Raw genomic sequence first — 17595 nt, forward strand, 5'->3', positions numbered from 1 at the left:
TTTCTTTTCTTGGTTCGTTAATTTAAAATTGATCAAATTATTTTATCTTGGCCAGCGCCTCTCAAAGTTCTCCCATCACACATTGGCAATTGATAACGTTTTTTAAATTAGCACAATTGAACAGCGAATAACAGATTATGCTGTGTTTATTCAATGGCTCACTCTTCAGGTGCGTAGAGCTCCACATCATGGCTTGTGACTACCTTTGGGCGGGGCGGACCTGTCAACAGCACCCGCCACTGCTCAGTGAGAATGCAAAATGCAGAACAATACATGCTTTCACCATATTCTAAAACTCCCCAACGACATCAGAAAAAGTCGCTAGATTTGTCGCAAGTGGCTTTTGAGAAAATATGTCATCAAGGGGGTTTGGAATGTCACCAGATCTAGCGACAAAATCTGCAAGTTGGCAACACTGGGTAACCTAGTAAAAAAATAAAAGGCAACAAAAAGAACTTGGCTACCTCCAGCATATCCACCCATGCAGTTTTCCCCTTTTTGGGAAAAAAAAAGCCCAGAGAGCCCAGAGTCCTGACAGTGTTCGGTCGAATTTGGCTTTTTTGAGAATATATTGTTAAAAATACGCATCACACTGTTCATCACTGTAGGTGTGTTCATCAAAGAGTATGACAATTCTTATGACAATTATGATGCTAAAAATGCATGTCTTTCAAACCTCTGATACAAATGTGATGCAAAATTGACTTGTTTGATGTGACATACTTATGGCATGCATTATATGATGCTAGGTGGTTGTATAGAGTAAATAATTAGTACATTTAATGGACAGCGAAGACCAATGTACCAACTATTGTAGGTCTTTACAGTAGTTACAACTGTGTTTACTCTGAGTAGTAATTTGATGATATTCCTTGTTGATTTTGGGTTATCAACCTAACAAGCTTGTGTAAATAGTGTGAAATCCAAAGGAACTTGACAGTTGATACCCATGGTGCAGGTGTTGGATGGAAAAGAAATTCCTTAAATCTGACATCTGTCGAAATGGAAGATCAACAGAACTCGCAGTAGTTAAAAGGGCACAAGCTGCTGCTAAAGGTTCCTTCACAAAGAAATTTAACTTAATTCACCATGTGGCGGAAAGGTTGACGGCGAAAGAGCTTCAAGAGGAATTTGCTACACTCGTCAGATGCTATTGCAAAGTAAGAGACACAAGTGAAGACTAAACTGGGCTCAAAATCGAAGCTTGCTGATGGGAAAGAGAACATAGCGCTTATAGAGTGCTTGGAAGACGACTTGAAGAAAATAAAAGTAAAGCTTGGAGAAACTGAGGAACTCGTTCGCACCAGTCTAGTGACGAGATACTGTTTATTAAGAGCAGCCTTATATCTAATTAAACGGGCTGAAAAGGATTGCGACATAGTTAAACAGCTATCGCTTGCAGACATAAATCGTGATGTTGCCAATCACACTTGCATGACTTGGAAAATCAGGTGACTGAAACAACATAAGCTATCTCAGTGTGGGAAATGCAGGCATCGCACGATGAGATGAAGTAACTAAAAGCAAGGCTTGAAACTTCCTAGAGAGTAAAAGTGGCCTGAAGCATAAGAAATTCCAATTTCGCACCCCACAGGTTGAGAAAGAGAGATTAGTGCAACCATCAATCCCAGCCCAGTCTATCAAGATTAAAGCAACTCGTCCACCCATCTTCAGTGGTTGCAACTCGTCCACCCACCTTCAGTGGTTGCAACTGTAGGAGATGAAATTCTCCACAACCTACTAAAGGTCAAAGGACCACTTTAAAAAATTACTTAAACCAATTTCACCTCCCCCTTACGTGTTCGTTAACCTCCAGTTACGAGAAGGAAAGAAGACCTACACACCAGATTCAGTTTAAGAATTGTATTGAGAATAAGTCAGACAGAATAGGAGAAAAGATCCAAAGCTCCGTGCCCCGTCTCATCCACCGGTCCCCTGGTCCTCCACGCCAGCTGAATGAAAGAGGGCAATCATAAAACAGTTATATTTATACTGTACTTACAAAATATTAAGGCACTCAGTTAATCATTCAATAAAGATGCAGAAGTGGTCAAAAAACTTTTCTCAACGGTCAAGAAAAACTTTACAAGGTTCCTGAAGTATATCTTGACCTGTCAAGAAAGACTATACTTCTGCCAATCCTAAGAAGTAGTTGAAGAACACAAGGTTCTTGATGCATCTGATAGCTTGATTCTCCCAACGGTCAAGAGGAACTTGACAAAACTATAGGAGATTAAAAACATCCTAGAGGCGTTATACATTTTCCCGATCAGGCCAATGTGGGAGGAATGGGTACACCAAAACCCTGACAGCCAAGGAACTCTTTGCTCTCCCAAATCAAGACGACAAAACTGTCAGGAATATGTGCAGCTTGGACAAATCACATTCTACACAAGTTTCATAATACCAGACCGAATGAAATCACATTTGCGAACGGCAGTGATAAACCCATGGAACTGTCTGGCACCTTAAATGGAACACAAATCAAGTGATAGGACTTGTAAAATCCACAGCCAGCTTAACACCACCAGATCAGGAGGGAGCTATTCAAGCTGTTTAGGAACAAATATGCATTCAACCAAAATGGGAGGCAATTTCTCCAAATGGCCAAAAAGGTCAAACCATCAGTGGAAGAACGAGAAAACGCCCTAAAAGGCCCCTTGCGTTCTTCTCAAGACAAAAAAGGTACACAACCTTCAATAGTTTAGCGGCCTAAAAGGATGAAGATACCGAGTTTTTAATGTGTGGTGTCAAAGCCCATATATTTGAAACACACACAGTTGCAGCACTGAATCCTTTAGTTGAAGAAGGATTCACATCCTGTGGTCAAGCGCAGAAAGAAAACATTGGAGAAGGCAAACTTGCTCTTAAGAAACCTCACCAGTTTCAAAAAAACGCTTACCACATTCAACATTGAAAGTACCAGGATGGAACAGATTAATTCAAACCAAAAATCAGCAGGATCTTGGAGCATCAACCGCGCAATCCCACTCCTCTGGATTGGAGCAACCGAGGTGACCAGAGTCCAAGTAGGAAAACAAGCCATCACCAATCTTGAAGGAAATTGAGTTTTGATATAGGAAGAAATCCAATTTATCCTAATGTTGACCAACTCTGCACATGAGACACCCACTGATGCAAAGATGCCAAGCCAGAAAGCGCGTGTACCCATCAGTGACAACAAACTTCTACTCGGACATGCCAGGAGAAAGCCAGGCAATTTCCATTACGAAAGGTGTAAAACCCGTAAAAAACTGGCGTGACCTCCTTGGGTTCAAGAGGACCTAAGACCGGGGTGTCAAGTGGGAGGTGTTGGGTCGCATTCGGCTTTTTTGAGAATATATTGTTAAAAATAAGCATCACATGACTGTACATCACTGTACTTGTATTCATCAAAGAGTATGACAATTATGATGCTAAGAATGCATGTCCTTCAAACCTCTGTTACAAACGTGTTGTAAAATTGACCTGTTTGAGACCTATATATGACATACATGAACATATGATATGCATAATATGTGGTTGTACAGAGTAAATAATTGGGAAATTTAGTGGACAATGAAGCGACACCACTACTTAAGCGATTGTAACGAAAGAAGACCAGAGAGACCACTGGTATGTACCAACTATAGAGAAGACCAGAGAGACCACTGGTATGTACCAACTATTGTTGTTCCTAAGCTACAGCTGGGTTTAGTCTTGAGTAGTGATTTGATGCTATTCCTCCTTGATTCTAGGTTATCAACCTAACCTGACAAGCTCCTGTAAATAGTTGAAGTATGAAATAAAACTCAAGAAAATTCACTGGAGTTCACTTGATAAAGCGTCACAACGATTTTCTTGGCCTTTTTCATGCGCAGGCTGGCGTAAGCCCAAAGGAAGTTGACAGACAGTCCATCCACTCACTGAGACGTTTGGTCGGCAAAGTAAATACAAAATGGTGTGCGGTCACAGAAAGTAATCGCCAAAGAGTTGCTGCTCTTTAATACAGATGAAAAACCAGCATTTCAGGAAATGCTGTAAACGTTGGACAGTACAATTACCTGTGAGAAAATACATGTCACAAATGCCAATTCCGCAACTTTACAGAGTGAAAGATGACATGAAGGAAACATTGCATTATTATGACATTATATATTTTAACATTTTATTTGTTCTCAGAAAATGTTGACAATAATATTGTTTAGCGTCAATTTCTAAGGCAATAAACTTTTCAAAACGTCCCTGCATTATTTTGTGATGAGGTTCTATTAAAAAAAAGTTTGTTTTTGTAGTTTCATTATACTTTTCTTAAAATGAATGTTAAAATCTAATCTTGTGTCATTCTCGTGGACCCAATCTTGTGCATCATCTCGTCTCACGATTTGGGTGTCTCATGACATCCCATTCATTTCTATCAAAGTCCACCGTCAATTGTCCTTCCTGGACCTCCCTTAAAAAACGACCAAGCTTTTGGTCTCAATCAGTTTTTAACCCTCAGACAATACACACAAGCTGTCAAAACACTGACTACGGGAGTGTTTGTTATACACTGGAGGGATTTATTCAAGACACTGGCACCAAAATGTTCAGGATTGATTCTATTATTTATTCCGCTATTATCATAATGTTTCCATATTCAGCACGCATACAGGTTCATCAGCATTGACAGCCACAACACAAACATCAGCATGATCATATCTCCCTCTTCCCTTCTTTCTCGTCCCCATCCTCTCTGTTGTCAGCAACCACTGCTTGGTCGAGATCCTTTGTTCCAAAGCACATGAACATGATTTGAGGCTATATTTAGTGACCCACATGTGTTTGCTGAATGATGAATGCTATATGAATTACTTATTTGGCCACTTTTGTGTATGCTTTTGCAGAAAGAGTGTTGAATATTAAGACGTGTGGAAATGGGTGAATTGTGTTTATGGTTATGGCAAGTGTGTGTGTGTGTGTGTGTGCGCACTTTTGGGATTGACAAAAATATTTTTGTTTTTGTGCTGCAGGAACCAGGTTTTGTGTTTTAGAAATTGGGAAAACTGTATTAATGATAATAAATATAATAATGTCATTTAAAAAATATATTTTTTTAATGTGCGCATGTGGAAAAAAATGTCCAAGAGAATTGCAATATCACTTATAAGAAAGAAAATGGTGATTGACATTTTTTTGAATAATTGTGCACAACCGCACGGTGGTCTAGTGGTTAGCATTTTGGCCTCACAGTCAGGAGATCGGGAAGACCTGGGTCCGAATCCCCGTTGGGCATTTCTGTGTGGAGTTTGCATGTTCTCCCCGTGCATGTGTGGGTTTTCTCCGGGTACTCCGGTTTCCTCCCACATTCCAAAAACATGCATGTTAGGTTAATTGGCAACTCTAAATTGTATGAATCTGAGTGTGTATGATTGTCTATATGTGCCCTGCTATTGGCTGGCGACCAGTCCAGGGTGTACCCCGCCTGTCGCCCGAAGTCAGCTGTGATAGGCTCCAGCATACCCCTGCGACCCTAATGAGGAGAAGCGGTGTAGAAAATGGATGGATGGAATTGTGCAACCCTAAGAAGATGAACACTTTCTGTAGTTATTATTTCTATTAATGTACCTACTTACATTTTGTAGAAATGGGAAAAAAAACAATGTTAACAAATTGTTGTGGGTTCAAAAATCCTTTATCATCACCCATAGTCTTTGTCTCTGTCCAAAATCACAACTAAATGTGCAAGCAATGACTAGTTTCGCTCATGCCAACAACCGGTTATGTCGACTTAAACAGGTTCCACTGTACTTGCAATTTAGTTTTGTCCGCAACGGGTTACACATCTCAATCTATTCGGACTGAGCTTTGTAAATCTGATGGTGTCTTCTATCCTATTAGACAAACTTGTCTGACCATTAATGGGAGGCCCTTTTTCAAGACATAAGTAAGTTTTCCTATTTATTCACTCAACAAACTTTCCCTGTTGACAGTCTTGTGACCAGTAAGGGAAGACAATAGGTGTGTCAGAAGATTAAAATGTGAAGATATTTTTCGTCTAGAGAACAGCTGTCTCGCGGAAACGGCAGCCAGAAGTCAATCAGACTGCCAGATATGGCATCGCTACTGTGAATGATAATAACATGGAAGTGGCAGTGTGCGAGGCAGGATTGGCACCACATATTTAGTGCTTTATGCACACTATAAAACTTGCAACCACCCTACCCCGGTGTTCCCAGCCACTTGTCACTCGGCAGGTGCTTTTTTTCATCAGAGCTGAACAGCTGCCGCCATGCTAACGTCCAAGCAGAAGCTGTAGTAATTGTACTTTTGATCAACTTTTTTGATCTGGCAAAAGTTTTTCCAGATCAAAACATGATCACTGCACATGACTTCTATCAAAACATGTGATAGAAGCGTCTAATTGGGACCTAATTCCAAGCAGCGCAGTCTAAACATTATGGGAACTGTAGTTTTTAGCATAAACATAAATCTAATCTTCTGCAATCTATTTTACACGTGTCTTTACGTAACTACACGTGAACACAAGTGATTAGTAGGAGCAGCTATCTACAACTGCCATCAGAATTTTAACTTTCATAATTTTTAGTTTTAGTTTCAGTTTGTGGGGAAAAAAGTTCAGCAGTTAAAAGCGTCATGCTTCGGTCATGCATGCAAAGTCATGGAACATTTTCAAACGTACCTGCATTGTTATGTGAGTCAGTTAAATAAAAAGTGTTTTTGTTCCGTCGTAAATGTTGTCATTGTAGTTTTGTTAAAAGTAATTTTAAAGGGGGGAGACTTCCGGTGTCATGTAGTGAGAGGACGTGTGGGTGAAGGCTCCCGGCTCACTTTCTTTTTTTCCTATATTGGACGAACTTTTTCCTTGAAAATTTTACACTTTTATTATTACTAGATATACTCGCTACTATTTTTTTGCAAAATGAGTAACTCAAAGAGCATTAAATCGTCAAACAGCGCTCAAACGCCAGCCACTCGGGCCGCACAGAAGCTAGCTTCGTTTACAGCTAGCAACATGACGACTAGCCAAGAAGAGCCCACTTCGGCTATGCTGATTGTTAGGGACCAGCTGTCGGCAGAGTTCGCTAAGCAGAGGACCTCCATCAAGGAAGATGTATCTACGCTGATCCAAGAAGCCATCAAGCCACTACAAGCCTCATTGGATTCACTGCAGCTAGCAGTGAACTCACTTAAGGGCCGTCTTACCTCCGTGGAAACTATTGCCGGCGATAACTTTGAGCGGCTAACCTCAGCAGAGTCCGACATCGAAACGCTTCGGAAGCAGAATCAACTGCTTTTGGACCGGCTTGATGACTTGGAGAACCGGTCCCGAAGAGTTAATCTCCGTATCTTGAACATCCCTGAAGGTAGTGAGGACGGCAAAGATCCACTTAAGTTCGCGTCTGAGCTGCTGATGACCGTGATGGGCCCAGATGTCTTCTCCACGCCACCCGAACTAGAGCGGGCTCATCGGACCCCGACCTTCAGATCCGGCCGGACGGAAACTCCACGCACGTTTTTGATATGCTTTTCCAGGTTTCAGCAGAAAGAGGCGGCGCTGCGCTGGGCTCGGAACCACGATGTCAAATACCGTGATACCACTCTGCGTATTTACCAAGATGTCAGCACATCACTCGCCAAAAAGAGAGCAACATTCAACACCATCAAGCGAGCCCTGTACCAGAAGAACGTCAAGTTCCGCATGCTGTATCCCGCCCGGCTGCGCATCGCACATGGAGAGATGTGCTCATCTGCAACTCGCCTGATGAAGCTCAGAAGTTCTATGACCAGAGGTTTGGCAAAGTGCAAAACTAAGAACATTGCATTTAGCAATTATATAGTTAGCAATGTTTGCTGTTTGGTTTGAGGGGGCTACACCACCCCCATAGGCTGCTAGCAAGAAGTATGGTTAATTCAATGTTTTATTGCATTTACACCAATAGTTTTTGTAATATATAGTTTACTTTTGCTGCAGCCATTCGTTCAGCATAAGCCATATCATATCAGTGTATCTTAACGTTGAAAGTGTTTTAGTATTATTTTTTCACGCTGCTGGGAGCCTTCACGGCCAAATCGCATACAAGTGTCAGACAAGAAGTCTAGGAGTGCAACGTTTAGCCTGCAGCTTACCTCAGGGAGAGTGTTAAGTATAGGCATAGTTTCACTTCTGTATTCTTTTTTTTGGGGGGGGAGGGAATGGGATAGTGTTATGGGAAGGGACACCCCCAGATCCTGGCGAGCTGCGCCTCCTTTTGTTTGTTTCAGAGGGAGATGGGAGTGGAGGGAGCAGAAGAGGATGAAGAAGGGGACTGGACATTCTGAAATGCTACACTTCTGTTTTCTGTATTCACAACTTTTGTTGTTTAACTACTTAGATCCTCATGGAAGACAGTGGGAACATTAACAAGACGGCTATACGATTCATTAGCTGAAATGTCAAGGGACTGAATGGACCTGTTAAAAGAGCCAGGATATTTCATCATCTGAAGCATTTAAAATGTGATATTGCATTCCTCCAGGAAACACACCTTTTGGTGAAGGATCAAAACAAGCTAAAAAAAGGTTGGGTAGGTCAAGTGTTCCACTCAGACCTTGATTCCAGATCTCGCGGTACCGCCATATTGATACATAAAAGAATCCAATTTAACTTAACTAATATTACCCGGGATCCACAAGGGAGATTTATAATGGCTACTGGGGTCCTTTGTCATAGGCCCGTTGTGTTATTGAATATATATGCGCCAAATTGGGACGATGATAAATTCATGGGGAAAGTTATTACATTAATACCGAGCCTAAATTCACAACAGCTCATCTTTGGGGGGGACCTAAACTGTGTAATAGACCCTGTGCTAGATCGTTCCAACCCCAAATCCACAAATGTTTCAAAAATGGCCAGGTTGCTGTCAGCCTTCATGGACCAGATGGGGAATGTTGACCCATGGCGATTCCTATTTCCTCAAGGCAAGGCATTCTCTTTTTTTTCCCATGTACACCACTCATATAGTAGGATAGACTATTTTTTCGTTGATCGGAATTTCCTGCCCTTTATTACAAAAGCTGAATATTCAACTATAATAGAATCGGATCACGCTCCAGTACTATTAGATTTTGCTTTCCCCCCTTATAAAATGGAACGTCCTCCCTGGAAATTGGATCACATCCTGCTCGGTGATAAAGCTTTTTGCGATTTGATATCCCAAAAAATTGATGACTTTCTAGAATTTAATAAGAAAGATGGAATATCCCCCTCTCTGTTGTGGGAGTCACTAAAGGCAGTAATTAGGGGGGATATTATTGCATACTCGGCCAAAATGAAGAGGATGAATAGAGGTAAACAAGAGGACCTTATTAAATCAATAAACATAGTGGATGCTCAGTACTCTACTGCGCCCTCCCCTGAATTATATAAAAAGAAACTGGACCTACAAATACAATATAATTTACTGTCAACTGAAAAAAACAGAACGTCTACTGCTAAAATCACGAGGATTTATTTATGAGCACGGTGATAAGGGAAGCCGCCTCTTGGCGCAGCAGCTCAAGTGTCGCTCAGTATCTCAGCAAATTCCACAAATAAAGAGAGCAAATGGAGAACTAACTATTGACCCTGAAGAAATCAATGAAACATTTGCCTCGTTTTATTCCAAATTGTACATGCCTGAAAGTACCAATGACAGCACTGACAGAGAGCAATTCTTTAATAACCTCCAGACACCGAAAATCAGTGCAACACATCGGATGGAGACCGAGCTCCCACTAAAACAAGCAGAAATTTCTAAGGCAATAATGTCACTGCAAAATGGTAAAACGCCTGGCCCTGACGGATACCCAATTGAATTTTATAAAAAATTTGCTGCAAAATTATCCCCAATCTTACTTGATATGTTTAACGATTCCCTCTCCATTGGGTCACTCCCGCGTACACTGACTGAGGCTACAATTACCCTTTTGTTAAAACCAGATAAAATTAACACTGAATGTGGCTCTTATCGACCCATTTCCCTTCTAAACAGCGATGTGAAAATTTTAGCCAAAGCTCTAGCCTTGCGCTTGGAAGACACAATGCATGATGTGATCTCAACAGATCAAACCGGTTTTATCTCAAGGCGTCACTCGTTCACAAACATTCGCAGGCTCCTGAATATCATCAATTCTCCTACGTCCCAAACGCTGCCTGAGGTGGTCATCTCGCTGGATGCAGAGAAAGCCTTTGATAGGGTCGAGTGGGAATACTTGTTCGCGTGTCTTGAAAAATTTGGATTTGGCCCTAATTTTACTTCATGGATTAAACTCCTATACTCTTCACCCAGAGCCTCCGTAATTACAAATGGCAAACAATCTAAATATTTCCAACTGTCAAGAGGGACCCGTCAAGGATGCCCCATCAGTCCACTATTATTCGCTCTAGCTATTGAACCTTTATCTATTGCACTTAAGTCGCTTCCATCAGTGTGTGGAATTCACAGAGGTAGGCGGGAGTATAGAATATCTTTGTATGCGGACGATCTGTTGCTGTATGTGTCAGACCCCATTGCAAGTGTACCTCACATTGTACACGCCTTGGGAAAATTGGTGCATTCTCAGGATACAAATTGAATCTCAGTAAGAGTGAATGTTACCCGGTAAACGCTATGGCTCTCCAGTTGTCTGACAGCGACCTTCCCTTTCAGATATCCAGAAAGGGCTTTAAATATCTGGGCATCAAAATTACAAGGGACATAGAAGAACTCTATCAGGAAAACTTTTGCGTTCTGCTTGAAAGAGTTAAGTCGGACTTAAAAAGATGGAAATCACTTCGCCTGTCATTGGCAGGGAAAGTCAATTGTATTAAAATGAGCGTGTTGCCAAAATTTCTCTACCTATTTCAGTGTATACCAATATATCTACCCAAATCATTTTTTAAAACGATCGACAAGGCCCTCACCTCATTCATATGGGACGGTGGGAAGCCAAGAATACGTTTGGAACTGTTACAAAGGCCCAAATTAAAAGGTGGCCTGGCGCTTCCAAATTTTTGTTACTACTACTAGTCCGCAAATGTTCAAAAAATTATGTACTGGTTTCACACTTCTGACGCGGACTGGTGTCGTTTGGAGGCCTCATCTTGCGTCTTTACGTCTCTCCAGGCCCTAGCGACCTCAAGCCTCCCCCTTACCATCTCAGACTTCACCAACAACCCAGTCGTAATACACACTTTTAGAATATGGTCCCAACTTAGAAAGAATTTTGGCCTGAATAACCTTCTCCATATTGGTCCAATAACTAACAATCACCTCTTTCCCCCAGCTAAATCGGACTCAGTTTTTTTTCGCTGGCGGGAACAGGGTATTTGCAGCTTTAAAGACTTGTATATAAATAGTACCTTTGCGAGCTTTGAAGACTTATCAATTAAATTCAACCTCCCTAGATCCAGCCTATTTCGGTACTTCCAGATTCGCCACTTCCTTCAGCGTAGCGATCCGAATTTCCCATATGCATCGCTGGTATCTGCGCTAGACAAGCTTCTGGAAAGTCCTCTAAACCCTAAAAAAATTATTTCAAGAGTTAAGGAGTGTATAGCCTCTCTTAAAGATATAACTGTTCAAAAAATAAGGACAGACTGGGAAAACGAGCTGGGAGTTATCTTGGAGGAGGATGTCTGGAACAACGCACTACAAAAAGTAAACGATAGCACTTCTTGTGCAAGGTTAAGTATAATACAATTTAAGGTTCTGCACCGCAGTCACTACTCAAAAGCGAGACTAGCAAAAATATACCCAAATATAAATGAAAGATGCAATAGATGCCACACGGCCCCTGCACATTTAACTCACATGTTTTGGTCCTGCCCATCTTTAACCCCCTACTGGTCCATGGTCTTCAAAACTCTGTCAGAGGCCCTACATACTGACTTTCAACCCTCTGCCACAGTGGCCATATTTGGCGTGGTAGACGAGAGTGGTCCTACAATTAGGAGAAGTCACAAAAACATATTCGCTTTTACAACACTACTCGCGCGCAGAAGGATATTACTCCATTGGAAATCAACCAAGCCACCAAAAGTGTCTCTATGGATGAGTGACCTAATACAGTATATCGAGTTAGAAAAAATAAAATACTCACTCCGGGGGTGTAGAGACAAATTTTTTTCTGTTTGGAACCCAGTACTGACATACTTGCGTAAGCTCCAAACTATCCCCACTTGACAGGATTGGATGGCCCATGTAATAAAGTGAAGTCAATTCATGTAATCAGTGAGGAGTGTGCAGCTTTATGATATAGATACTATTGATATCTTATATCCACATTTTTATCACTTACACGCATTCAGTCTGTCTCCATTTTTTTGTTGTTGTTTTCTTTCTGTTTTTTTTTTTCTTTTTCTTTTTTTCCCTCTCGTTTTTTCTCTCAATGTATCTGAGATTCCCTGCTATTTGCCTTTTGCTGGGAGGTGTCCCTTTTGTTCATGGGTAGGGGGAGGGTATGACAGGCGCCCGCCTGAGTGTTATATTGTTAAAAGAAAAAAACCTGAGCACTGTTCCAAAATGTCTTCCCTTGTCTGTACGTTTGTATGACTGCATGTAAGTTCATGTACATACATTGTCGGTGCTCAATAAAAAATTATATTAAAAAAAAAAAAAAGTAATTTTAAAATACAATCTCGTTCGCGTGAGCACAATATCGTGCATTGTCTCGTCTCGTGAGCTGAGTGTGTTGTGACATCCTTAAACAATGTCATTAGGTTTGTTACTTCACTTGGATCTTTTTACAGTTTAGAAAGTACATGTGAAAGAAACTGGAATTATTATCATTCAGTTCATTTTCAGTTCAGAGGGAATATTATATGTATATCAGTGAATTCAGAGAGGTTTATTTTTATGTACTATTATTCATCATTACACTAATAATTACACAAAAGGCAGAACAGCTTCGCCACTGAAACTTGTGAACTCATTTACCATTTTTACTGGAACACACAGGCTGCCCGTCTGCAAGCTGGATTAATATTTTAAGCAATTTGTGTCTGCTTGACTGCTGCTTTTAATGCTTTTAATAACGCTGCGTGTGTGTGGGGAGGGAGAACAAAAAGCTGGTAAGTGTAAGTAGATAAAGGTCACACATCAATCATAACAGAAAGGGAGGAAAATGGACTGGAAAACTGATGGTGACAAAAATAAGAAATAATAGAATTCTAATGATAATTTGAATTTGAATGATAATTTGAATTTCTTCTCATCTGTTGGTGATCAAATATGAAATGACTTTGTCTTTTGTGTTGCTCTGGGCTGAAGTATGACACGTAACATGATGAGCGTATGAACTATTCGCCGTTGTCGCTTACACTAATCTGCCAACGCTTGCAAACACACACACACACACACACACACACACTAATGTGATTGTTATTCACTTGATTGAACAGTGACACACATTTGGCTGTTACACAACTAATCTTTTCGTCTTTTGGCTGTCATTTGTCCTGTCTGCTCCGCCCACTTTGACCTGTGATTGAGTTGTGTTGTTTGTGTGTTTTCCAGCCTGGTTGTAAAAGATGAGCATTTTTTTTTTTCATGCGCATCACCTCTACATCAAGGGTGGCCAAGCCTTTCAGCAAGGGCCACATACAGAAAAATTGAAGGCCACTTTGATACATTTTGTATTAAAGATGGTAGACGGTAGAAACAGTATAAATAACTTTGGTCTTGTCTACTGCCAGGGTTTTGGAGCTAAACTTACCATTCAAAATGCCTTTTTCTTTTCATTTCTGCTCAATATTTGACTATAATATTGACTTTATACAGTATATGGTAAGCTACCTGAACAAAACATCCACATCTTAGCTTTATGTTGTAGCTAACAAACCAAATTAGTGTAAAATCTATCTAAACATATTTCATTAACAATGAATGATTAAGCAGCGGGCCAATAAAAAAAAACTAGCTGCGGGCTGCATTTTGGACACCTGGTGCAACACTGCAGACAAGTGCAACACTAACAGTGTGAATGATTATTTTATTCTTGAGTAAATTTTCTTATTGGCTAAAGTGCAGCATTAATAGTTCCAGTTTGCAACCCCTTTCCCCAACTCTATTGATTAGCGGCACACTGCTTTCATCTTATCTGCTTGTCTTTGTCCATTTTACGTATTTCAAGGCCAAGTGCTCCCAAACAGGAGATTTTAACAACAGAACAGGGGTTTTTAAGCTCCGGCTTCATCTTGGCTATCCATGAGTCCATATCGCCAAAGGTTGGGTTGCACGGTATTTGTTTAAGTCGAAGCATGACGTGAGGCACGTTGTCCCTCATTTAATGTGTACGGTGATTACAAACACATGTACTGTTACACCGTTACATAGCGTCTAGGATGACATGGTGGTGTCCCATTAGGAGGGTACTGTTATGCAGTTGTCTCTTGCTACATCACAGTTTGAACATTGCGCCCTCTGTTGTTTTAAAAAAATAATACGTGATGGCTGTTTTGTGGTTGAATATGGTCTATTAGTAAAAAAAAAAATGTGTGCATATTTAAGCAAATTGTACTTGTTCTTGGCCTAAATGAAGCATTTCCAAGCTTAAAAATGGCTAAATGAACTAAAATACAAGGCAGAAGAAGCACTGTAATTGTGAATGTAGTGTTGTACATTGGCCACTAGGTGTCTAGGTTTAATTATTTGGTGAGAGAAGCACCAGACGTGATCGCTAGAACAGGCATTTATTGCAGGTTTACTTTTTCTCACAACAGGCACAATAACAATAATAACATAATAATCATAATAACAACACGGGCTACTGTTGGGGTCATAACCCTACAACAAGCTAAAACTCAACTCTGAACCTCCGACATCGCTTTCTGTCCTCCACACATCTGTGTGCCAGCCACTAAGTTTCCCAAGGGAACACATTTACTGTGACACACCGAGCAGGAGCTTTATTTATGTCTTAAATGGCTTATTTACTTTTTTTATGTCTATTATATTGGGTAATATGAATGTAAAGCCATTTAAAGCTGCCATTACATTCATTGATGCGACAATAGCCACGGCAGGAAGTATGTTGTCCAGAAAAAAACAAGGAACTGCTAATGTGTGAGTGTTATCTTATTATGTCTAATATATTATATATCTTATTATATATATTGGATAATACAAATATAAAGGTGACTATAGGGTGACTATATCTAATAATGTTAAAAACGCTATTTAGAAGACCATAAACAGGTTTCTATGACATAACTATGAAAATATTCCATTTATTAATATTGAACTTTGCTACCACTTTGCTAAAATTCACTTATCGCGGTTGGGTCTGGACCCAGTTAACAGCCATAAACGAGGGACGAGTGTATCGGATCAAATATGTCTGTCCATTCACATCGTACACAGCTGCATGTAACAATGATGACAATAAACCTCCCTGAGTCTGTCTTTGTGTATTTGTGTCGTCCTTCAGATCCCTCAGGTGAGTTACGCGTCGACTGCTCCAGAACTGAGCGACAACAACCGCTATGACTTCTTCTCTCGAGTGGTTCCTCCAGACTCGTACCAGGCTCAGGCCATGCTTGACATTGTCAAAGCCCTCGGCTGGAACTACGTTTCCACGCTGGCCTCTGAGGGAAATTATGGCGAGAGCGGCGTGGATGCCTTCATGCAGATCTCCCGAGAAGCTGGTAACGTCACTCATCATCTTCTTTTTGAAAATATACATAAAAATATTTACTGTAGCTTTAGCTTTCTTACCACACATTTGTCGACTTAATAATCGGTCAGTAATCCAATCAAAAGTAAGAGAAATGCAAAAATACTTAAATGTTGGGATTAAAACATGGGTGTGATTAATTCATTTTGTAGGGACTGTGTTGTTGGTTCTCACCCCCAAAGTAAATGCTACCCACGGCCACTTGGATACAGTGGAACCCATTTAAGTCGACATCCATCAGATTGGCTGACTCTTGTCAATGTAAGCGGTTGTCGTCATAACCCGAAAATAACTTTGACCATGTTTACCATGCTTTGGGACGTGCAAATCTTTCTTCTGGTGGTTCGCAATCTAAAAAAACAAACAAACAAACAAACAAAAAAAACAACATTTTGTTCTTTGCTGTGGTAGAATGCAGGTTAATACTACCATGCTTTTAATTTGAAGAGTAGCGATAATGAAGTTCGCAATACTAGAACACATGTCAGCATAAACCAGGGGTAGGGAACCTATGGGGAGCCAGATGTAGCTCTTTTGATGACTGCATCTGGCTCTCAGATATATCTTAACGCAATAAAATGTATTTATTTTACTTTTTTTTCCACTGACATTTTAAACTAAAACATTACAGAAATCACAGTGTTAAAAATAACATTAAAAATGCATATCTTTCTTGTACATGTTAATACATCCATCCATTGGGTGGCCAGAGCCAATGCCATCTGTCCTTAGAATATTTTCCGGGTTAGACACCAAAACTCGGTTATTACTGGATAATGCTGTAACCTACTTGGATCATTGAGAGGTCAAGAAGTGAAATTCCCTTCTTCAATCAAATAGTCAGCTAACTAATTCTGCAGCGCAAACCCTTTTGACGGAGAAGATGCGAAAACAAAGATATGGAGTACAGTGTAAAACCATGCAGCACCAGAAGTCTCATTAATGGTAAGAAGTATTTTATTTATTAGTGGATAGCTTCCGTATAACACTGTTATTAAAAAGAATAAATTCCGGGACTGATTATATTCTAAAATTGTTGGTCTTGCTTAAAAATGCATGGATTTAGTTGTAATCATTGTTAAAAAGTTGTTGTATGGCTCTCACGGAAACACTTTCATGGCTCTTAGCCAAAAAGGTTTCCAACCCCCTGTCATAAACTGACAAATTTTTCATAGAAATGACCCCTTGGGTCTCAAATTTTATGTCGACGTCGACTTAAACGGGCATTTTTTAGTAATAATAAGAACACGGAGGACTGGGACTTGATGAATTGCTCCACATAGATGTGTTGTCGACATAAAAGGGGTGGACTTCCACTGTAATTAGAATGGCATGATAAGATATTTGCATGATATCTGGGGATTTCGATCATATGCTGGGATGTTTCTGGTCCTCACCTCATGTCTTTCACGTTGCCGTCCCCTCGTGTTATTACGTTATCACTATGGAATAGGCCTTGTGTTACTGTGTGGTGATTTGCATGTCACAGGTGGGGTGTGCATTGCCCAGTCGGTGAAGATCCCTCGTGAGCCGACCGATGGTGAGTTTGACAAGATCATCAAGCGTCTGATGGAGACCAGCAATGCCAGAGGAGTCATCATCTTTGCTAATGAGGACGACATCAAGTATGTTATGATGTTATCATCGCCAGCTAATTGGACTCCCCCTTGACTCTGCCCCTTTCCGCCATGATAGACAGGTCCTTGAGGCAGCCAGGCGTGCCAACCTGACTGGCCACTTCCTGTTTGTGGGCTCTGACAGCTGGGGGGCAAAGAGCTCACCAATCATGGAGCTAGAGGACGTTGCAGAGGGCGCGGTGACCATCCTGCCAAAACGAGCGTCGATAGATGGTAAGAAGAAACATCCATGGCACCACTGTGTGTGTGTGTTTGCATGCTTATGAGTGTGTATGCGTGCGTGTGTGTGTGTGTGTGTGTT

General features: G+C 40.7%; 1 protein-coding gene across 3 annotated transcripts in view; it reads left to right on the plus strand.

Moving 5' to 3' along the window:
* Positions 1-17595, plus strand: part of grm6a (glutamate receptor, metabotropic 6a) — a 36923-nt gene that overhangs the window by 3305 nt on the left and 16023 nt on the right. For 2 of the 3 annotated variants that reach the window (XM_054767626.1, XM_054767617.1), the window contains exons 3-5: positions 15412-15628; positions 17147-17282; positions 17353-17507. In XM_054767626.1, the coding sequence (XP_054623601.1) occupies positions 15412-15628; positions 17147-17282; positions 17353-17507 (508 nt within the window). Of the gene's footprint in view, positions 1-6757; positions 7773-15411; positions 15629-17146; positions 17283-17352; positions 17508-17595 lie in introns of those variants that run through there. The other variant, XM_054767635.1, reaches the window with a different exon arrangement.

Source organism: Dunckerocampus dactyliophorus, chromosome 1 (assembly GCF_027744805.1).
Source record: "Dunckerocampus dactyliophorus isolate RoL2022-P2 chromosome 1, RoL_Ddac_1.1, whole genome shotgun sequence".
Classification (NCBI taxonomy): Eukaryota; Metazoa; Chordata; class Actinopteri; order Syngnathiformes; family Syngnathidae; genus Dunckerocampus; species Dunckerocampus dactyliophorus.